Source organism: Sapajus apella, unplaced genomic scaffold (assembly GCF_009761245.1).
Source record: "Sapajus apella isolate SASKATOON/1434 unplaced genomic scaffold, GSC_monkey_1.0 scaffold2, whole genome shotgun sequence".
NCBI lineage: Eukaryota > Metazoa > Chordata > Mammalia > Primates > Cebidae > Sapajus > Sapajus apella.
Genome location: NW_022436942.1, coordinates 59,448,580 through 59,468,117, shown reverse-complemented (window position 1 = coordinate 59,468,117; position 19,538 = coordinate 59,448,580). Strand labels below are relative to the sequence as shown.

At 38.9% G+C, this 19,538-nt stretch overlaps 1 protein-coding gene across 8 annotated transcripts in view; it reads right to left on the bottom strand.

The window, feature by feature from the left end:
* The window catches only part of ANO4 (anoctamin 4), a 398,033-nt gene that overhangs the window by 62,980 nt on the left and 315,515 nt on the right, over positions 1 to 19,538 (bottom strand). For all 8 annotated transcript variants that reach the window (XM_032298965.1, XM_032298973.1, XM_032298986.1 and 5 more), the window contains 5 exons: positions 16,360 to 16,415; positions 13,385 to 13,506; positions 11,351 to 11,485; positions 10,346 to 10,442; positions 5,571 to 5,631 (listed from right to left, as the gene is read on the bottom strand). In XM_032298965.1, coding sequence (XP_032154856.1) covers positions 5,571 to 5,631; positions 10,346 to 10,442; positions 11,351 to 11,485; positions 13,385 to 13,506; positions 16,360 to 16,415 — 471 coding nt within the window. The remainder of the gene's footprint in view (positions 1 to 5,570; positions 5,632 to 10,345; positions 10,443 to 11,350; positions 11,486 to 13,384; positions 13,507 to 16,359; positions 16,416 to 19,538) is intronic.

Here is a 19,538-nt window from a genome sequence, read left to right as displayed (position 1 = left end):
TTGGCATATCTGAAAGTTATGGGGAGAATAAGACTAAGTTGGAAAACACTCCTCAGGATATTATCTGGAAGAACTTCCCCAACCTAGCAAGGCAGGCAAACATTCAAATTCAGGAAATACAGAGAACACCACAAAGATACTCCTCGAGAAGAGCAACCCCAAGACACATAATCATCAGATTCACCAAGGTTGAAATGAAAAAAGAAGTGTTAAGCATAGCCAGAAAGAAAGGTCAGGTTTCCCACAAAGGGAAGTCCATCAGGCTAACAGTGGATCTCTAAGCAGAAACCCTACAAGCCAGAAGAGAGTGGGGGCCAATATTCAATGTTCTTAAAGAATTTTAAATCCAGAATTTAATATCTAGCCAAACTAAGCTTCATAAGGGAAAAGAAATAAGATACTTTACAGACAAGCAAATGCTGAGAGATTTTTGTCACCACCAGACAAAATTACAAAAAGCTCCTGAAAGAAGCACTAAATATGGAAAGGAAAAACTGGTACCAGCCACTGCAAAAACATACAAAATTGTAAAGACCATGGACACTATGAAGAAACTGCATCAACCAATGGGCAAAATAACTAGGTAGCATCATAATGACAGTACCAAATTCATACATAACAGTATTAATCTTAAATATAAATGGGCTAAATGCCCCAATTAAAAGACACAGACTGGCAAACTGGATAAAGAGTCAACACCCATTGGTGTGCTGTATTCAGGAGACCCATCTCGTGTGCAAAGACACACATAGGCTCAAAATAAAGGGAGGGAGGAATATTTACCAAGCAAATGGAAAGGAAAAAAAAAAAAAAAGCAGGGTTTACAATCCCAGTCTCTGATAAAACAGACTTTAAATCAACAAAGATCAAAAAAACAACAACAACAACAAAAAAAAAACCAAAAAACAACAAAGGCATTACATAATGGTAAAGGTATCAATGCAACAAGAAGAGCTAACTATCCTAAATATATATGCACCCAATACAGGAGCACCCAGATTCATAAAGCAAGTTCTTAGAAACCTACAAAGAGACTTAGACTCTCACACAGTAATAGTGGGAGACTTTAACACCCCACTGTCAATATGAGACAGAAAATTAACAAACCTGCACATTCTGCACATGTATCCCAGAACTTAAAGTGTATGTATGTATGTATATATAATTTTGCCAAAAGCTTTTCCTGTGTTAACGAAGACAATCATATTTATTGTCTTTTGGCAAAATTCTGTATCCATTCATGATTGTTAAAACCCTAAATTCCTAATAATAGAAGGAAAATTCTTCAACTTGATAACAGAAAAATATCAAAACCCATAATTTCTATCATACATAAATATTTAGAAACAAAAGCTGATTCTTACAAAATTTATTTTTTAAATGAGACATACTTAATTCACTGTTACTAACAGGATCACACTAAATAATCACAATCTTGTCATTGTGATTAAAGAGCTCTGAGGATCTTGCTTTGTGTGTTTACTGGGGATAATTTAACTTTTGGCAATCCTAAAAGTAAAAAATGAAAACAAGGGGGAAAGAGAAAAAACAAAACCAAACCAGAAACAGAACAGAGGGAAATAATCTGCTTCCCTAACAGGTCTCTGACAACATCTAGTTCCCTAATGACTCATTTATTTTTGACCTGGGAGAGGAAATATTTAGTCCATAATCATTCTGCCCCTTGAACTTTTCTGAACAAAAATGAGCTTTCAAAAATGGGTCACACTGTAATTTAAGCCCAGACTCAGGCTCACAACATACGTTGGGGATCCCCAGGGAGCCCTGCAGTCACACAGATGTGACCTGAACAAAGGTAGTGGTGTTCTGTCAGGATTCCTAACCCAACACCAAGACTCTCCCAGTTGCTACAAACTGGTTCCAGATAGAGCCTTATTATTTTTTCCAGTGAACACACAAAGCAAAGTCAACAAAATGAACACGTCAACCCCAGCCCTTCAGAAGTCTTGTAAACCACTTACATCTGTTCTCATCAGCTTCATATCTAACAATTTCCTGAAAATAGAGTGCATTTGTTTTCTTTACTGCTGTAACCTGTCAATCATAAGAGATGATCCTGAGACCATTAAACTGAGCTCCATTAATACTGACACGATTTTATAGAACATCACTGTCTCAAAGCAGGATAAATGGGGCTCAGGACAAGCATAGCAGTCCTTTATTTTAAGGTTCAGGTCTCCAAAACAGAAGGAAATGGTAACAAACAATACCTGATTCTAGCAGTAGAGAAGAGGAACTCAGACTGCCCAGTTTAACTCTTGGCTTTGCCACTTTCTAGCTACTGCTGCAGTTTCCTTATCTGTCATAAGAGGATAAGAACAGCACCTTTTTATGTATTTTGACAGTCTCTAGGTACAAAAAGTTTTCTGGAGAGATTAAATGAGATGATATGTGGGCAATGCTTAGGACTGTGTTTAGTACATAGCAATCCCTCAAAAAATGAATGCTATTAATGTCTCTGTTAATATTGTTGGCTATTTTAGATTTCTGCAAAAGGCATATCTCTAGCTATACAGAAACACCTGGGGCAACTCATTCTTTTTCTCAAACTAGCATATTTATAGAAATAATATGGGATTTAGGCAATAAGTTGTTATCTAAGACCAAGCAACTTAGAGGGTGAATTATTCCAGGCATGTCTTGCCTGGAATGGCCCTAAAATGCTCCTTTGTGTCCAAAGTTTATTATAGAACATCCGTCAGAGTCTTACAAAGTATACTCCAAAGCACAAGGGCTGTTAAATCTTCAATCCACCCACTTTCAACCTCAGAAACTTCTCAACTCCATGCTCCAGGCAGCCAGCACCAATCAGCTATGGTTGGCAAGGGGATAAAAGAAAACCTATTTGTCATCCATAACATAAAACACAACTTGCAAAGAGGGCATGCCATCTCTTTTATAATGGAGGTAGTGGGAGAGAGTAATAACCTCTGCCTTACGAACAAATGTCATCCTACCAAAATTTACTTCTGTGTAGTCTCAGGAGGTAAACTGTGAGAAGAAGCCACTATTCAATTAAAGTATATCTGAAATTGGTGAAATACTGAAGTGGCTAAGAAAGTTTTGTGTTTTAATTCTTACAGAATGCCAACAGGATACCCTCTTTACATAGAAGCATTAACTCATTACACAGTAGATTAGCAGCCCAAGGCAGAGCTTCCAAATGACTATGCCAGGAACAATAATAACAACCCTTTCAACCCTTGGGGCTTCTGAGGCTAGGGTCTTTGGGACAGCCCTACCTGTGGCAATAAGGAAGCTCCTCTATGTATACCAGCATGCTGTGTAAATATTTTCATTTTTTATGTGTGCTGTGACCTGAAAAGGTTTGGGAACCACTGATTTAGGAAATGAATACATTTCCAAAGTCCCCTCATTTGTGGCCATGGCAAAGCTTAAACATTATATGGCTTATCCTAATCATGGTTTCTGATACTAATAAATTCTAGTAAAAGTAGATATGCATTCTTTATCTGAAAGCTCAGTCCTGTAACCAAAAGTCCTGTTAGGGTTAGTTTGTTTGCAAGGGACAGAGATGCATTAAGGGTGGCATGAACAGTGAAAGCTTTTCACAAGGTCCACCAAGGGAGGCAGGAATCCTATAGGAAAAAAGACATGGCCTATTCAGAGACAGGATATGGAAGCCCAAAGCTTGACAGAGATCTCAGCCACAGAGTCTGGGTCTTCATCCTGACACTCCACTAATAACATGACTTGGCGATCTCTCTTTGCTTCTCTTTGGGAATTGTCTTGCATTTTCTCCCAATTGGCTTTATCATCCTCTAATTGTTTTCACTAGTTCTTTGCTTCTACTTATTTCTAGGTTCTGGTTATCATAACTTCAGCCTCCTAATTCCTCCTATTCCTACTTCTACCCGATGGTCAATTTTAATCTTTCTTTTTTTCCCCTCCCTCCTGCTCTCTGTATCTTTCAGTGTCAGTACTTGCTCCTAACTCCCTATTTCCCTTTACATTTGCTACTTCGCATTCTAGAGAATGAGAATCTGGGTGGCCCTAATAAGTTCTTGTCTGGGCAGAACCTCAGGCCTTTTCCCAGGCCACTCACCAACCTGTGGTTTGACTGATCTTGGTTCAAATGCTTACTGGCTGAGAGGGGCTGGAGTCATAGGGTTCAAAACATGTCCCTTCAACAGGGCTGTGATGGGTGGGACAATTTTCCTTTGACAGTCTCTAGGTGCAAAAGACAGAATATATCAAGAACAAGCCTCCTCAAGTGAACAGAGTTTTATGTTTCCACTTATCAAAAAAAACCTCTTAAATATATTCACTGTATCATAAATAAATCCTTTTGGTAATTTCTTTCTCATTCTTCTCTTTTTTTCTTTCCTTCCATCCATCCATTTATCCATCCACCCATTCAAACATGCATCCACCCTTCCATCCATCCATTGACCCACCTATCCATCCAACAAAAACTTACTGATTCTATCCATCTCCAAAATAAAAAATTTATGAGGTTTCTGATGATCATAATGGTTCTCAAGGATGATAAGTCTACTAGACAAGATATATTATGTATGAAAATAATTTTAAGTGCCCTAAGAACAAAATGCTATGAAAGTTCAAAGGAGGAAGACATCTTTTGGCTGGAGCAGATGACATTTCAGTTGGGGCCTGAAAGATGGGGAACATTCCAATATTCTTAGCAGATATAATGAACAAGATGAGCCTAAGTCTAAAGTTAGTAGAGCTTGTTACATCAAAATTCAGATTTTGGCAATTGAAGTTATAAGAGAAAAGTATAATTGTTGTAAAAGATTCAAACCAGGCTAAAAATATATAGCATAAAGTTTGTCTCTCATCATTGTTCACCTACTCTTCCATGAATCATCCTTTCCAAAGGTAACTGCCATTAACTGTTTTCCATGAATTTGTGAGATGTTTTTCTACATCATTAAATTAAAGCTTTATAATTATTTGACTATTATATTAGTAAACCCATTTTACAAAGAGGTAGGTTAACTAACTTGCCAAAAATTACACAGCCTGGTGTGTAAAGAGAGTTGAGATTTCAATCAAGTCCTGTTGCTTCCAATATTGACTGTTTCCATCACACCTTGTGTGATGGGCTGTTAGCTTGAAATGGTATCAGAAAGCTCAATTCAGTCCTGTGAATAGGCCTTGATTTTAGGGGTAATTTTGTACTGGAAGAAAGCTAAAGGTGGGTACTCACACGTTAGCCACTTACAACAGAAAGCCCTATATATGCTGAGATGGGTTTTCAGTTCTCCCCTGACCTAAACTAAAGTTGTACCACAAGCTTTAGTTCTGTGTCCAACAGAAAGTGAATTTTACTATAATAACAGAGAACTAATGACATTGTTGAAGGTTTAAGTGAAATCGGACGTGTCTTTCCTCTAAAATATCATTTCAAATAAACCCAATAAATTCTTTACCAACTTTTTGCTAATAGAAAAGCCAACTCCATTTACCCAAGCTCCTTGCTTTCACATCCAGAGTGACTTCTAAAGGAACATATCATGAGGTATATAAGGAGAACTCAAATTTTATGGTTCTAGAACACTTACCCCAGACTGCCATGAAAACAGCAAAGAAGACAGTGGCTCCGTTGTCAAAAAGGTGGGTTACCTGCGAATAATAAGAATCAATGTTGAGCTAATTTCTCATATTTGGTATTCCAATTCAAATTTTTTCAAGTTTTATAAAAATAGCTGTGATGATGAGTTTTGCAGGTTTTTGCAGGGGGATGGGGTGGGGTGGCGGAGGGAATATTCCTTTTGGACCATAAATAAGAAAAAGCTTCCTCTAACTGTGAGGTAGTTCAGATATAGAGAAGAGAATGTGTTCTCTTTATGTGGGTATCATCTAGTTGAACATTTATCAGCAGTCCCAATAGTGCTACTAAGAATTCCCCTTTGTGTACTATAAAACTCTTATATACATATGTGTATGGATATAGTTATATTTAGGGCCAGGAAGGTGTTATGATTGCAGCTTTAAAGGTTTTCAACTTCCCAAGCACTGTTTTTAGTGCCTCATTTATTCACTTTGAAAACATGGCTATTTTGTTTACGTAGTTTTGAGCAAACATTTTCTGGGCTGCCCTCTGGATTTCAGCCTTATAAAAAAGAACAGAACCATTAACTAAATCCAACTCTACCCTTATTAAAGCCTTGGATAATCACTATATTTACCTTTTCCACATTAACACAAAGACGGATAGCAATACTTTATTGCTAGAATAATATATTCTATTGCAAACACCACAGCAGAAAGCAAAAATATCCATTCTTACTCCAAAACTGCCAAGCTCATTTCTGCCTCCAGTATAAATCATACTAATGTACATGACAAATTGAAATGATGACTAATAGGTTCATAAAGCATAACCTTTTTTGGGGTACTTTATAGCTACTTATAAAGTATACTTTATTGTCCCTTCGAGAATGCACCAAATATAAACAGGTTTTTCATGTTATATCAGAATATGAAGTATTTCAGATTATTCCAAAAGTTTCTCTTTCTTTGAATAGGGGAGAGATGGGCAGCACTCAAATACCTGCTATGAAACAAATGTCTGAAGCTTATCTATTTCATATGACAGAGGGAATGTTAAGCTGTAGATTCGGCCCTTGGGATCAAATCAAGCTTGAAGGTTCTAGTGGTATTTGACTGGTCTGTGCTCTCTATCAGAGTATTTTTCTTTTTCTCTCTTTCTCTTTCTTCCTTCCTTCCTTCCTTCCTTCTTTCCTTTCTTTTTTTTTTTTTTTTTTGACATGGAGTCTCTCTCTGTCACCCAGGCTGGAGTGCAATGGCATGATATCGGCTCACTGTGACCTCTGCCTCCTGGATTCAAGTGATTCTGCTGCCTCAGCCTCCCAAGTAGCTGGGATTACAGACACCCGCCATCATGCTAATTTTTGTATTTTTGTCGAGACAGGGTTTTACCATGTTGGCCAGGCTGGTCTCGAACTCCTGACCTCAGGTGATCTGCCCACCTCAGCTTCCCAAAGTGCTGGGATTACAGGTGTGAGCCACCGCACCCAGCCTCTATCAAAGTATTTACTGTGAGCTGCTAGAAGGTGTAGCTTGCACCATCAGTGTCCATTCTGGAATGGACTGCAGTTATCGCTGTTTTTGGCTACCCAGATCAACTTTCTTCCATTCTCCTTTCTCCAAGTAACTCCTGCTGGTCTCAAGGGACACATGACTCAAAATAGAACCAATCAGAGTACTGCCCTGGGGCTGATACACAAACATTTGGAAACAGGCAGCTTTCTGCTGCAGTTATGAATTTGACAATATATGAATGAGGAGGGGTAAGGTTATAGGGGCTTCTGGTTCCTAATGAGATGGTCAGTTAGCTTAAGCTGAAGGCATGCTCTGCCAAAATCAAACCTAGAGAAGCAGGATAGTAGATTAAAGGAACTAACAAAACACAAAAACAAAAAAAAAAAGGCCCTGAGCAACCCCAGGGGAGATGGGAGGTTATCTTGAACTGGTGTGTGTGTGATGGTGGTGGTGTGGGGGCAGAGGTAGGTGGTAGATCCAGAGCAGAATGAGAGCACAAGTTAGAGAAATACATAAGCTCTACTCTAGCCTCTCTCCCTCAAGTGGCCATTGGACAATTAGTTTCCCCTCCATCAAAAATCAGCTAAGCAGGCCACACCACAGGTGCTGGTGTTCCTGGAGCAGTGTCAGGGAATGCTCAAAGTCTTGCTTGGTTAGACATGGGTGAAAAGCAGGTGCTACCTGGATAGATGTCTCGGGTATTCAATCCACAGTCTACCTCCTCTTAAACCCCAGGGCTGGTGGATTACAATCAAGAGAAAGTGCTGCCACCTAATTCTGCTTTGTTCTTAGGCAGGTTTCAAAATGAAACTGACCAGAAAAGTCCTCTGATAGACTGGCAGCAAACAGTCGTGGCTGGGGCATGCTGTCCTCTCCGTAACTGAAGTAGGACTGACAGACATGGGCTTGGCTTTTGCCCTTACTCAAAGTGACTGATGCCTCCAGAGGACAAGTACCCACAGGCCAAAATAATGGAATATATGGGGAAGACAACAACCCCTTCCCTCTGAAGAAGATTCCCATAGACATACTGTCGCAGCAGACCAGGAGTTTAAAATAAGCACAAAAATACACTTAAGGAGACAAGGGGAAGAAGACATAAGCCTGGAGCCAAAGCAGCTTAGCTCTCTTTTCTGTTAAACAGGGAACTAGTCTACAGAATGATCAAGTGGGCAGGGACACCGGGGGCCCTGGAGAACCAGTTCTAGGCTGTGAGGCCCTCATGATCACACAGTGTGAGCTACCGCAGTATCGGTTCTGGCAAAATGTATCATTAAGTCACTTTCTGCCTAAGCTAGTTGGAGTCGGGTTTCTGATTCTTGCAAACAGAAGAGGCAAGGATACAGCATCCCTATCAGCAGAACAGCCTGCCTGGAAGGGATCCCAGCTCCAATCTGATCCAGTATTTCTGTGTATCCACAGTCCCATGAAATCACTCTGACATCTCTAATAACTATTCTAAAGGAAACCCCATATAACCCCAATTCTGTCGTTCTTAGGCTTTTTATCTTTCATTTTACTAGGTTTCTAGGTAAGGCCAATGTTAAATTCAGAATCTAAACATCTGGTGGCTCAGTAAGACGCAGTGGTAAAGAAGGCATGTTTTGCAGTGCAGTAAACCAAGTCCCAGCGACTTACTGCTGCATGATCATGCGTGAGTAATTTTTACGTCTTTGAGCCTCTGAATAAAATGGAAATAATGACACCTATCTTGAAGTTGCTGTAAGAATTAGAAATAATCAATGTAGATTACCTAGCTATTATTTTAGTTGTAACTATTATAATTATTCTTCTTCTAGGTCTTAAGTTAGGGAGAATAACTGCCAAAATAAGCCCCTATAAAATCTGAGTACTCATAAAATGTTCATGATGATTCCTTAAAAGAATTATTAAGAATCTTCTAAAAAACGAGAATTTTACTCAGGCATATATTTCTACATTAAAAAAAAAAGGGCTTCTGCTTTTGGGGTTCCCCAGAAGCAGAGTTTTAACACCTGAGCAATTCAGGCTTATATCTGACCTTTAAACAAAATTATATTACTGACAAAGCTCTTGATCCTCATCAAATCTCTACATCCTAAGGTCACTCTGTTAAATTTATCCTCACCCATTCAGTGTTTCCCAAAGATAGGGAGGGCATTTTGTGCTTTTTTTGTCCCTCGCAACATAAGAGCTCAAACCTTTCCAAAACCACAGCTCACTGCTGCAGTCTGGGCTCCTCCCACACTACTGGCCACCTGCAGTACTAAAGGCGTTATAGATAGGCGGGGTCCTGGGTTGCCTATCAAATGTTCTCTCATTTAAAATGAACAAAACTCTGCAATGCCAACAGAGTAATTAGATAGATCCAGGCTTCCTTGATTACAAAGGCTGAATAAAATCTGCCAATGCCATTTATACCTGAATCTGGGCAAGCCAAAAGGCAGTGACTCTTGGAAAAGTCTTCATGAACCCAAATTTCAGCTATTGTTTTGTGTTAGGGACACCATCACCTAAGTATTAACAAAAAACCCTAGGAATGTGAGGAACATGTCTAATATTTCAATAAAGTAAGGCATATCACGAGAAAGGGCTATGCAATAACATAAAAATGGTGGTGCCATGTATTTTTTTTTTTTCTCAAAGCACTTTCACATGTATTCTCTTCTGTTCTTGTGTCATTCTAATGGGGCAGGACAGAAAGGGCACATATTTCCTGCACTTTACAGACAAGAAAGCTCATTCTTGGAAAGCGGGCACATGTTCAAGGCTAAAGAGGTAAGTGACTGAGCTAGCCATGAATGGAGGTCATTTTGACAATAATGATGATGAAGAGGAGGCAAATAATGATAGCTGTCATTTACTGAGGTCTATTTACCAAGCACTATACTCAGTATACACCTTAACTCCAAGTGAAACAAGTCTTCATGGTCTCCATTTAGCAAATGAGAAAACTGAGACTCAAAGGAGTTACATATCTTGTTCCCAGACACAGAAATGGTAAAGAGCAGAGTCAAAACTTGGACCTAAATTTCTCTGACTCCAGCAACTATGCTCCTCACACTGGGCCATGCTGCACCTCCATGTAATGTTGTATAGAGCCATGACTTTCAAATACATGGGCATTTTTAAAAGATTTCTGAATTAGAATACTGAATGATGGAGATAAATCTATCCTACAACATCCACTTGAGAATCAAAGACTGGAAATGACAGAATATAGTTACCCACCATACCTCAGGAAGGTGTATGTTAAATTAAATCCATCTAAAATGCTACATTTTGAAATTACCTTGGCATATACACAGCTGTCTGACAGCCGCATGAATGGACAGTATTTATCACACACAGGACACATGATGATATCTGTAGCTTGGCAGACTTCTTTACTGGAAAAGAGAACAGAAAAGACTGCTTTTTGATGACGTGGAACTTTTTTTTCTAACTTCAACAGAATGTTCAACTAGTAAATAAGATCCAGTAGATTAAATTTATGCCCTTAGAAGCATCTTAGCTTTATCTGATATTAATGTAAACAAGTTCTTGCACATTTAAATAATTTGAAAACCTACTTATGAGGTTGTTCCTTAGCTTTACATATTAATAAGATAAACTCAGGAAAATACATAAAGCCAAACATTGATCGTTATATCCTAAATTATAGAAATGTCCTTCACTTTTCATATGTCTGAAGCAATTTCATACTGAATTATGGGAGTCAGAAGATATATAAAGATACCTGTCTTGATCTCTATGTGCATAAAACTAACATGGAAAATAAAATACAAATGACTAGAGATTCTAGCCCTATCCTGGGGGAAATTTTCATTTCATTAACACATTAACAACTTCACCAGAAAGCAAAATATTTTTGTAGATGGGAGGCTTACTCATTCACTTTTATTTTTGCAATCACATTTAAAAGGCACATTTACAATTTAAGATCATTGTCCAGCCTTGCAACAAGATCTCTGTGAGTACCTTGACCCATATTCTGGTGAGACAACCAAGATAATGATGGTTGACACTGAACCACTCTCAAGGTACTAGCAAGTTGGTGAGATGTCTTTCTGGCTCAAGTTTAAAGAGTTCTTGTAAAAACACAGAATTCATGAAACAGAATTGCTAGTTCCCTATTTTGTAGTATCAGCTGAGAAAAAAGGTGAAAAAGTTAAAAAAAGAACACTTATAGTCAATGAAAATCTAAGTGTCTCCACAGCCTGTGAATACCCCCAAAATGCAAACAGCCACCTCTAAGTACTAAACAAAGGCAGGCTCACCCAAGAGTTCCCCATACCTGACTTGGCAGTGATCCAGAGTGGTGACGCCATACAAAAAGACAAACAATCCAATGAAGGCAGCTGGGAAGAGCATGCCAGTGTACCAGCCCAACCAGGCAAAATACAACCCAATCTTCTCTCCAAAGTACCTCCTGTTAAAGACACAACAGCCTTGCAAATTACAGTGCAGGGTGTGAAGTTAAGCGTTATGCAACTTTGTGTAGTCATTTTACTTTGTAGTGACCTTATGGTTAAACTGCAAACAAGGTAAGCCAAGAGACTAGAACATCCAATCAAATCTAAATCTAGGATCTGGGCTTACATTTCTTCTACTACTCTGTATCAGAAATAGAATTAGCCCTTCCATAAAATAACATGGCTGTACACAAGCTTATTCTGAGAAGACAGAATAGATTGGAAGGGACCAGAGTGGGCAAAGGGACACCAACTAGGCACACAGCTGTCATAGTCCAGTTCACAAGTGAAGGCAGTGGAGATGCTGAGGTGAGGCCCGATTCGAGAGCTAGAGTGGAATAAAACCCATAGGATGGGAACTGTTTAAGAGATGACATTCCCTAGATGCTCCACAGCTTCAGTCTACTCAAGACTTGGTTGTGCTTTTCATTGCCCTTTATTTGCCCAACATAAATGCCACTGTTCTTCCAGGGCTTAGCTCCCCAGAGACTTCCACAGGGATGCCGCCCACATCCATTCCTTCCATTTTTCTGAATTACTGTAAAACTTACGGCCTCTGTCACACATTTCACCTAATTATGTATGGTCTTCTATTTCTTTTCTTGTTGTTTCAAGTATGCAGGGTCTGTGTTGCTAAGCAAAACTGAGTTTTTCAGAGCCAGAGACCATTTGGAGTCAGTTTGGCTTTGCCAATAGTACTTAGCACAGTACTAGAAACACAATAGACAGTTAATTAATACTCATTGACTAACCGCAACTGCAAAATCTTAATCAAAACACTGTCATGAATGGGAAATGTGTTGCCTACAGCAATTATCTATAATTTCTAATCAATGTAATCCTGTAACATGGCACTGAGGCTGGGAAGAGAATTTACTTTTGTTTTTTCCCCCCACTATTTGTCATACATTGAGTCTGATCAAAGGAAAATGATCTTATCTCAGAAAATATTTTTCATTCACCCAGATTGTCTGGATTATTTGCCAACACAAGGAATGGATCACAATTCATCAATGCCCTTGGAACACAGGGAGTAAACACTTGGTGATAAGAGCTGTGGTAGGAAGGATACCACCCAGTGGGGTGAAAGATAAAGTGAGCGTCTTGTTTTTCCTCCCCTCTGTGCTCATTTTTTTATGACTCCGATATCTAAGTGCAACGCATCTAGCTAGTCTAAGAAAGGAGACATGACTTTGTCTTTTTAATAAGGAATCCATGAAGTGTGGGTTGTTATTATCCAATCTTAATAACCAACCTCTAAATAAATAATGAGACATCAGAGAATAATGCTGCCAAGGCAAAAGGTTGGGCAGATGGTTTAAAAAACCATAAATTTCCACTTCACAGTTATCATAGGTTAAAAGCTGATATACTTTTTGACCTTCAGATTAAAACAGTCTTTAAAGGTTATTAGTTTTAAATGAAAACTAAGCCTGAAATTTATTGGAATGACAGTACTCCATATGCCCTATTTGCATAACTATAATAGATATTTTACTTTGTCAGTAATATATGTAAGCAGTGTGAACTTTGTACAAGATGATTTGTCAATAAGACTCACAAGGGTGACTTGCTCTTTATGAAGTCTTGTGACAGGTCTGGCTGATTTCACATGCCCATTTCTGGGCCCCTCTCTAAGACTCTTTTGGGGGAAACTCCATCCTCATCAGAGGGATGGTTGGTTTACTAAGAACAGCTGATGTCCTCAGATGAGTTTCCCTTTTGTGAAGAAGCCAGATATGAGTGAGAGCTGTATACTTCAGACTCTCTTTCCTTCATTGACAGCTTGTCCCAACTGACAGTCTGCCCTAATCATTCTGTGTAAACTTTATCTATGCAGCTGGTTAAAAACTCACCTTACAAGATCCAAAGGTTGGTATTTATACCACACGCCCCAGGAGGCCCAGCACTCATAGAGTAGATGTCGGTGGTTTTCTGCTCCATGGGTTCGAATGGAGTTTTTACTTCTATAACTTCCCTGGGATAAAAACACCACTGCCAGTGAGATAGTACTCACAAAAGTCACAAGGAAATGCTGATGGTAATACTAGTCACTTACAATAGGTGTAGTGATAGGAGTGATATGAGAAAAAAATGAATCCTCTCTATTAAAGGGCAGGCAGTTCCATGAGCTACTTTGGATGTTGTCTTGCTGCTGCTGATGTCTAGTAGAAAGCATGTGCTTGCTATAATCAGAAAGGTTTGAACTGAGGTCAGATTTGGTTCTGCTACTTTTTAGCAAGATATTGGACAAGCTCCCTAAATGCTCTGAGCCTTGGTTTCCTAATCCATAATGAAATCATATTTGTCCTATTTGGTTTCTTATGTGGTTTGAATAAATAGCGTCTGGCCCAGGGGCCATGCCCTAGACTTAGTTCTCTTCCCTACTACTACTACTACTACTACTACTTCTTCTTCTTCTTCTTCTTCTTCTCCTTCTTCTTCCTCTTCTTCTTCTTCTTTTGAGACTGGGTTTCACTCTGTCACCCAGGCTAGAGTGCAGTGGTACAATCTCAGCTCACTGCAACCTCCACCTCCCAGGCTCAAGCAATACTCCCACCTCAGCCTCCCAAGTAGCTGGGACTATAGGCATGTGCCACCATGTCTGGCTAACTTCTGTATTTTTTGTAGAGATGAGGTTTTGCCATATTGCCCAGGCTACTCTCAAATTCCTAGACTCAAGCGATCTGTCCCCCTCGGCCTCCCAAAGTGCTGGGATTACAGGTGTGAGTCACTGTGCCTGGCCGCTCTTCCCACTTTTTTCAAGGTAAAGTAGTTGGTATACAGCCATAGCTGTAACCTTGTCACAATGTTATTGACAAGAAAATCCTGCAATGTAAAAGCTGGCAGTCACTTCAGAATTCTTGTAATTAAAATTTAATTCAACCTCATCATTGAAGAAATGAGGAGACAAAGGGCCAGAGAGGTGCATGTTTTTCCAAGGTTAGTTTGTGGAAATGCGAGTTTCACAAAGAGAAAAGGTACTTTCTGGAGGCAAACTAATTATTCACATTAAGCTGAGAAGCCCTTTCTTATTTATTTGTTTATTTTTGGTAGAGATAATGTCTCACTATGTTGCTTAGGCTGGTCTCAAACTCCTGGACTCAAGCAATACTTCCATCTCAGCCTCCCGAAGTGCTGGGGTTACAGGCCTGAGTCACCGCACCTGATAAGAAGTCCTTTCTTAATGGAAAGAATACAGAGCTGGGAGTAAAGAAACTCAGGTGAGTCTCAGCTCAACCACCAACTCACTTGTGACTTAAGGAGGTTTCACCCTTCTCTAAACCTCTATCTAAATCTTTAATGTGAAACAAAAGCAGCAATATCTGACCCTCCTGCCTTCCTGCCTCTGAGGTTAAATAATATAATCAAGTTAAACTGAGAGTAAAAAGTCAGAAGAGCAATAATGCAATGATTGCTGCTGCTACTCCAAATTTGGAATTTCTCTTCTCACAGAATACAGGACTTTACTGAGATAGGAAAGTCATTGTGAAGGCCATGAGTCACTCTGTGGGGCTTTGTAGCTGCATCTCCTTAGACATCTCCATGCCCAGCCCCACGCTCCCCTGCACAGGCCTTCTGCCATTACCATCTCTCAGACACTGCCTGTACCATGAGCTGGGGCTGGGAGTAGGGAGAATGCAGTTCTCATAAAACCCTTTTCTGGGCAATGCCAACAAATAATCACACGATGAAGCTACATTGATGTTTTGGGGAGCAGTGTATGTCTTTAGAGTTCAGAGGCACTTGCGTGTGGCTCTAGCAAACCTCTGTGTCAAAATGTTTGCTTCTGTCTTAGTAAATGGAGCATTCCAAACATGTTTCCTGGCAGTCTGTAAACAGGGTCTCAGATGGCAGCTTCTGGTTTTCTTAATAAATAAGGTTCTGAAAATTCTACCTCACCTTTTGCATCCTCTTGGTGTTTAAAATCAAGAGAAGAACCACCGTCCTCCAAAAAAAAGTATGTTCTGGAAAGAGTTGCCATTTATGGAGAGTTGGAACTGTCTTACGAAGTCTATTGACAAACTATTACCATTGTTTCCAACAGAAGGCTGTACTGAAGATCAGCTAACAGTTGCTGCGCATTGGCTACTTTGTGAGGTCCCAGAGGACAGAGGCTATGACATGTATCTTTGTGTTCTCTGTGTCATGCAGTGACCACAGTAGGGGTGCAACACCGTCAAAATGACAATAAACTCTCAACAATCATGAAGGACTATGTTCCTGAAAACCCAGGTGTAGGGGAATTCTGGGTTAAATAATCCAAAACCTATTGTGGAAAATACAGCTGGGGTAATCACAGTTACACTTGCAAAAGTAATTTACATGATGGAGACTATGTAGGAAATAGAGTAACAGCATTTACACATCTTAGGTGAGCAATGATGAGTACAACATTATTAATTTTTATTTGTCACCCTTTGGTTACCAGCGACTTTGCAAAAACGCTTCCTCTCACTCTTTTAAAGAATAGCTATAAATTTATTTGTTGGAAAGACTGTGTACTTTAAGAACATTCTCGTAGATTTGATGCCTGATGCAAATTTTCAATGCCTTTTTAATTTTATGACTTAAAGTCTCTAAGCCATTCCTCTGAACTCATGCTGAGTGACTCTTAAGTATTCTTGCAATTACATAAAAAGATATACAGAAATAAATCTATGCTGAGGAAGAGACGTAACAATTGAAGTAGACCCTCCCTAATTACCCATTGAACAAATTAAATTCATTCTGAACAAATGTCGACAAATTCAATTATCAACTATCCCTAGAAACTGATTTTAATAACACAAAATTGAAAGGAAGATAAAGACTAAAGACAGCACAATACCTCATGCAGGGGAAATGCAGCTTCATAGGAGCCATTGGTAAGCAAACGATTCAAACCTGAAACAACAAATAAGTCCATTTGAATTAATACAGAGTCTGAATACTCACAATGTTCAAAACAAATGTAAGCATGGCGCTTTTTGGAGAAAACAATCTAGGCTATCCACCCTCTTAGGGGCATCAAGAGTTAGAAGAAAAGTTTTGTTGCCATGAAATTGGGATTGAGGGCCGGGAAATTCTTTTTTTTCTTCCAAAAAAATTTAAAATATTTAACTATCAAATAAAGATTTGAATATATTCAAGGTGTACAATGTGATGATTTACATTATGTAATGATTAACACAATCTCATTAACACATTCATCTCCACTCATGCTGTACATTAGATCCCCAGAACCCATTCATTTTATAAATGATACTTTGTACTCTTTGATCAACATCCCCCCATGTTCCCCATCCCAGGGTCTGGCAACCACTATTCTACTCTCGACTTTTAAGAGTTTGGCTTTTTAAGATTCTACATATAAATAAGATCATGCAGTATTTGCCTTTCTGAGTCTGGTTTATTTCACTTAGCATGATGCCCTTCAAGTTCATCCACAAGGCAAATGGCAGGATTTCCTTCTTTTTTATGGCTGAACAATATTCCATTGCATATATGTACCACAATTTCTTTATCCATTCTTCTATGAGGGCACACTTGGGTTGTTTTCATATTTTGGCTATTGTAAACAATGCTGCAATGAACATGGATGTGCAGATATCTCTTCAAGATACTTATTGATATGTAACCAGAAGTAGGATTGATTGCTGTATCATATGGTAGTTCTATTTTTAATTTTTAAAAGAGCCTCCATATTGTTTTTCACAACAGCTGAACCAATGTGTACTCCTAATAACAGTGCGCAAGTGTTCCATTTTCTCCACACACTTGCCAACACTTACCACTTTTTGATAAAAGCCATTCTGGCAGGTGTGAGATGATACTTCATTATGGTTTTGATTTGCATATCGCTGATTAGTGATATAAAGCACCTTTTCATATACCTGTTGGCCATGTGTGTGTTTTATAAGAAAAACATGTCTATTCAGGTTCTCTGTCCATTTTAAAAGTTTTTTCTTTCCAACTTTCATTTTAGATTCAGGGAGTACATGTGCAGGTTTGTTACGTGGGTAAATTGTGTGGTGCAGGGATTTGGTGTACAGATTATGTCACACAGGTAATGAGTATAGTACTGACAGGTAGTTTTCCAATCCTCATCCTCCTCTCACCCTCCACCCTCAAATAGGCACCAATGTCTATTATTTCCCTCTCTGTCCATGTGTACTCAATGTTTTGTTCCCACTTATAAGTGAGAACATGCAGTGTTTTGTTTGTCTATTCCTGCATTAATTCACTTAGGATAATGGCCTCCAGTTCCCTGGCTGCATAGTATTCCATGGTGTATATGTACAACATTTTCTTTATCCAATTTACCATTGATAGGCATCTAGATTGATTCCATGTCTTTTCTATTGTGAATACTGCTGCCATAAACTTATGTGTGCATGTATCTTTAAGGTAGAATAAGTTATGTTATTTTGGGTATATACCCAGTAATGAGGTTGCTGGGTCAAATAGTGGCTCTCTTTTAAGTTCTCTGAGAAATCTCCAAATTGCTTTCTATAGTGACTGAACTAATTTACATTCTCACCAACAGTATATAAGTCTTCCCTTTTCTCCATGACCTTGTCAGCATCTGTTATTTTTGGTTTGTTTTTGGGTTTTTGAGACAGGGTCTTGCTCTGTCACCCAGGGTAGAGTGTAGTGGTTTGATCATGGCTCACTGCAGTTTCAACCTTCCAGGCTCCAGTGATCCTTTTACCTCAGCCCCTTGAGTAGCTGGGATTACAGCTGTGCATCACCATGCCCAGTTGATTTTTAAAAATTCTTTTGTAGAGACAAAGTCTTACTATGTTGCCCAGGCTGGTCTTGAACCTCTGGGCTCAAGTATTCTTCCCAACTTGACCTCCCAAAGTGCCAGAATTACAGGCATGAGCCACCACGCTCAGCCTCTGTTATTTTCTTTTTAATAATAGCCATTCTGACTTGTGTGAGATGGTATCTCATTGTGGATTTGATTTGCATTTCTCTAATGATGAGTCGTGTTTAACATTTTTTCATATGCTTGTTGCCCATGTGTATGTCTTCTTTTGAGAAGTGTCCGTGATCATTGCCCAATTTTTAATGGGGTTATTTGGTTTTTGCTTGTTGATTTAAGTTCCTCATCGACTCTGGATATTAGACCTTGGTAGGATACATAGTTAGTGAACATTTTCTCCCATTCTGTAGGTTGTCTATTTACTCTGTTGGTAGTTTCTTTTGCTGTACAGAAGCACTTTAGTTTAATTAGGTCCCACTTGTCAGTTTTTGTTTTTGCTGCAATTTCTTTTGGAGTCTTTGCTGGGATAATTGGCTAGCCACATGAAGAAGATTGAAACTGGACCCCTTCCTTTCACCATATACAAAAATCAGCTCCAGATGGATTAACGACTTAAATGTAACCTAAATCTATAAAAACCTTAAAGGAAAATCTAAGAAATACAATTCTGGACATTGGCCCTGGGAAATATTTCATGACAAAAATTCCAAAAGCATCTGCCCATTTTTAATCAGGCTGACTTTTTTGTTTTTTGGGTTTTGTTTTTTTTTCCTACTAAGTTCCGTACATATTTTGAATATTAACCCCTTATCAGATACATGGTTTACAATATTTTCTCACATTTCATTGATTGCATTTTCCTTTTGTGGATTGTTTACTGTGTAGAAGCTTTTTGAAAATCATGCTTTTGGACAGAAAAACAATGAAACACATCTAGTCCAGTGCTTGGCATAGAGAACGGAATGTATTAAACACTGAGATTTTATACCAGGAGCTCTTCTATTCTCATCCAGAAGCTTCATACGAACAAACTTAATGCCTCTGCACTGGACTAGTGGTATGACTTTGGAAAAGTTCTCTTGTCCTCAGGCCTCAATTTCCTGATCCATAAAATGGGAAAGGAGAGGTAATAGATATGCAGATCTTTTAAAAAACAGCTTTATTGAGGTTTACCAAGCATGCAATAGACAGCATAAGTTGTTTAATCAGTTGTTTTGACATATGTATATACTCATGAGACCATCAGTACAACCAAGATA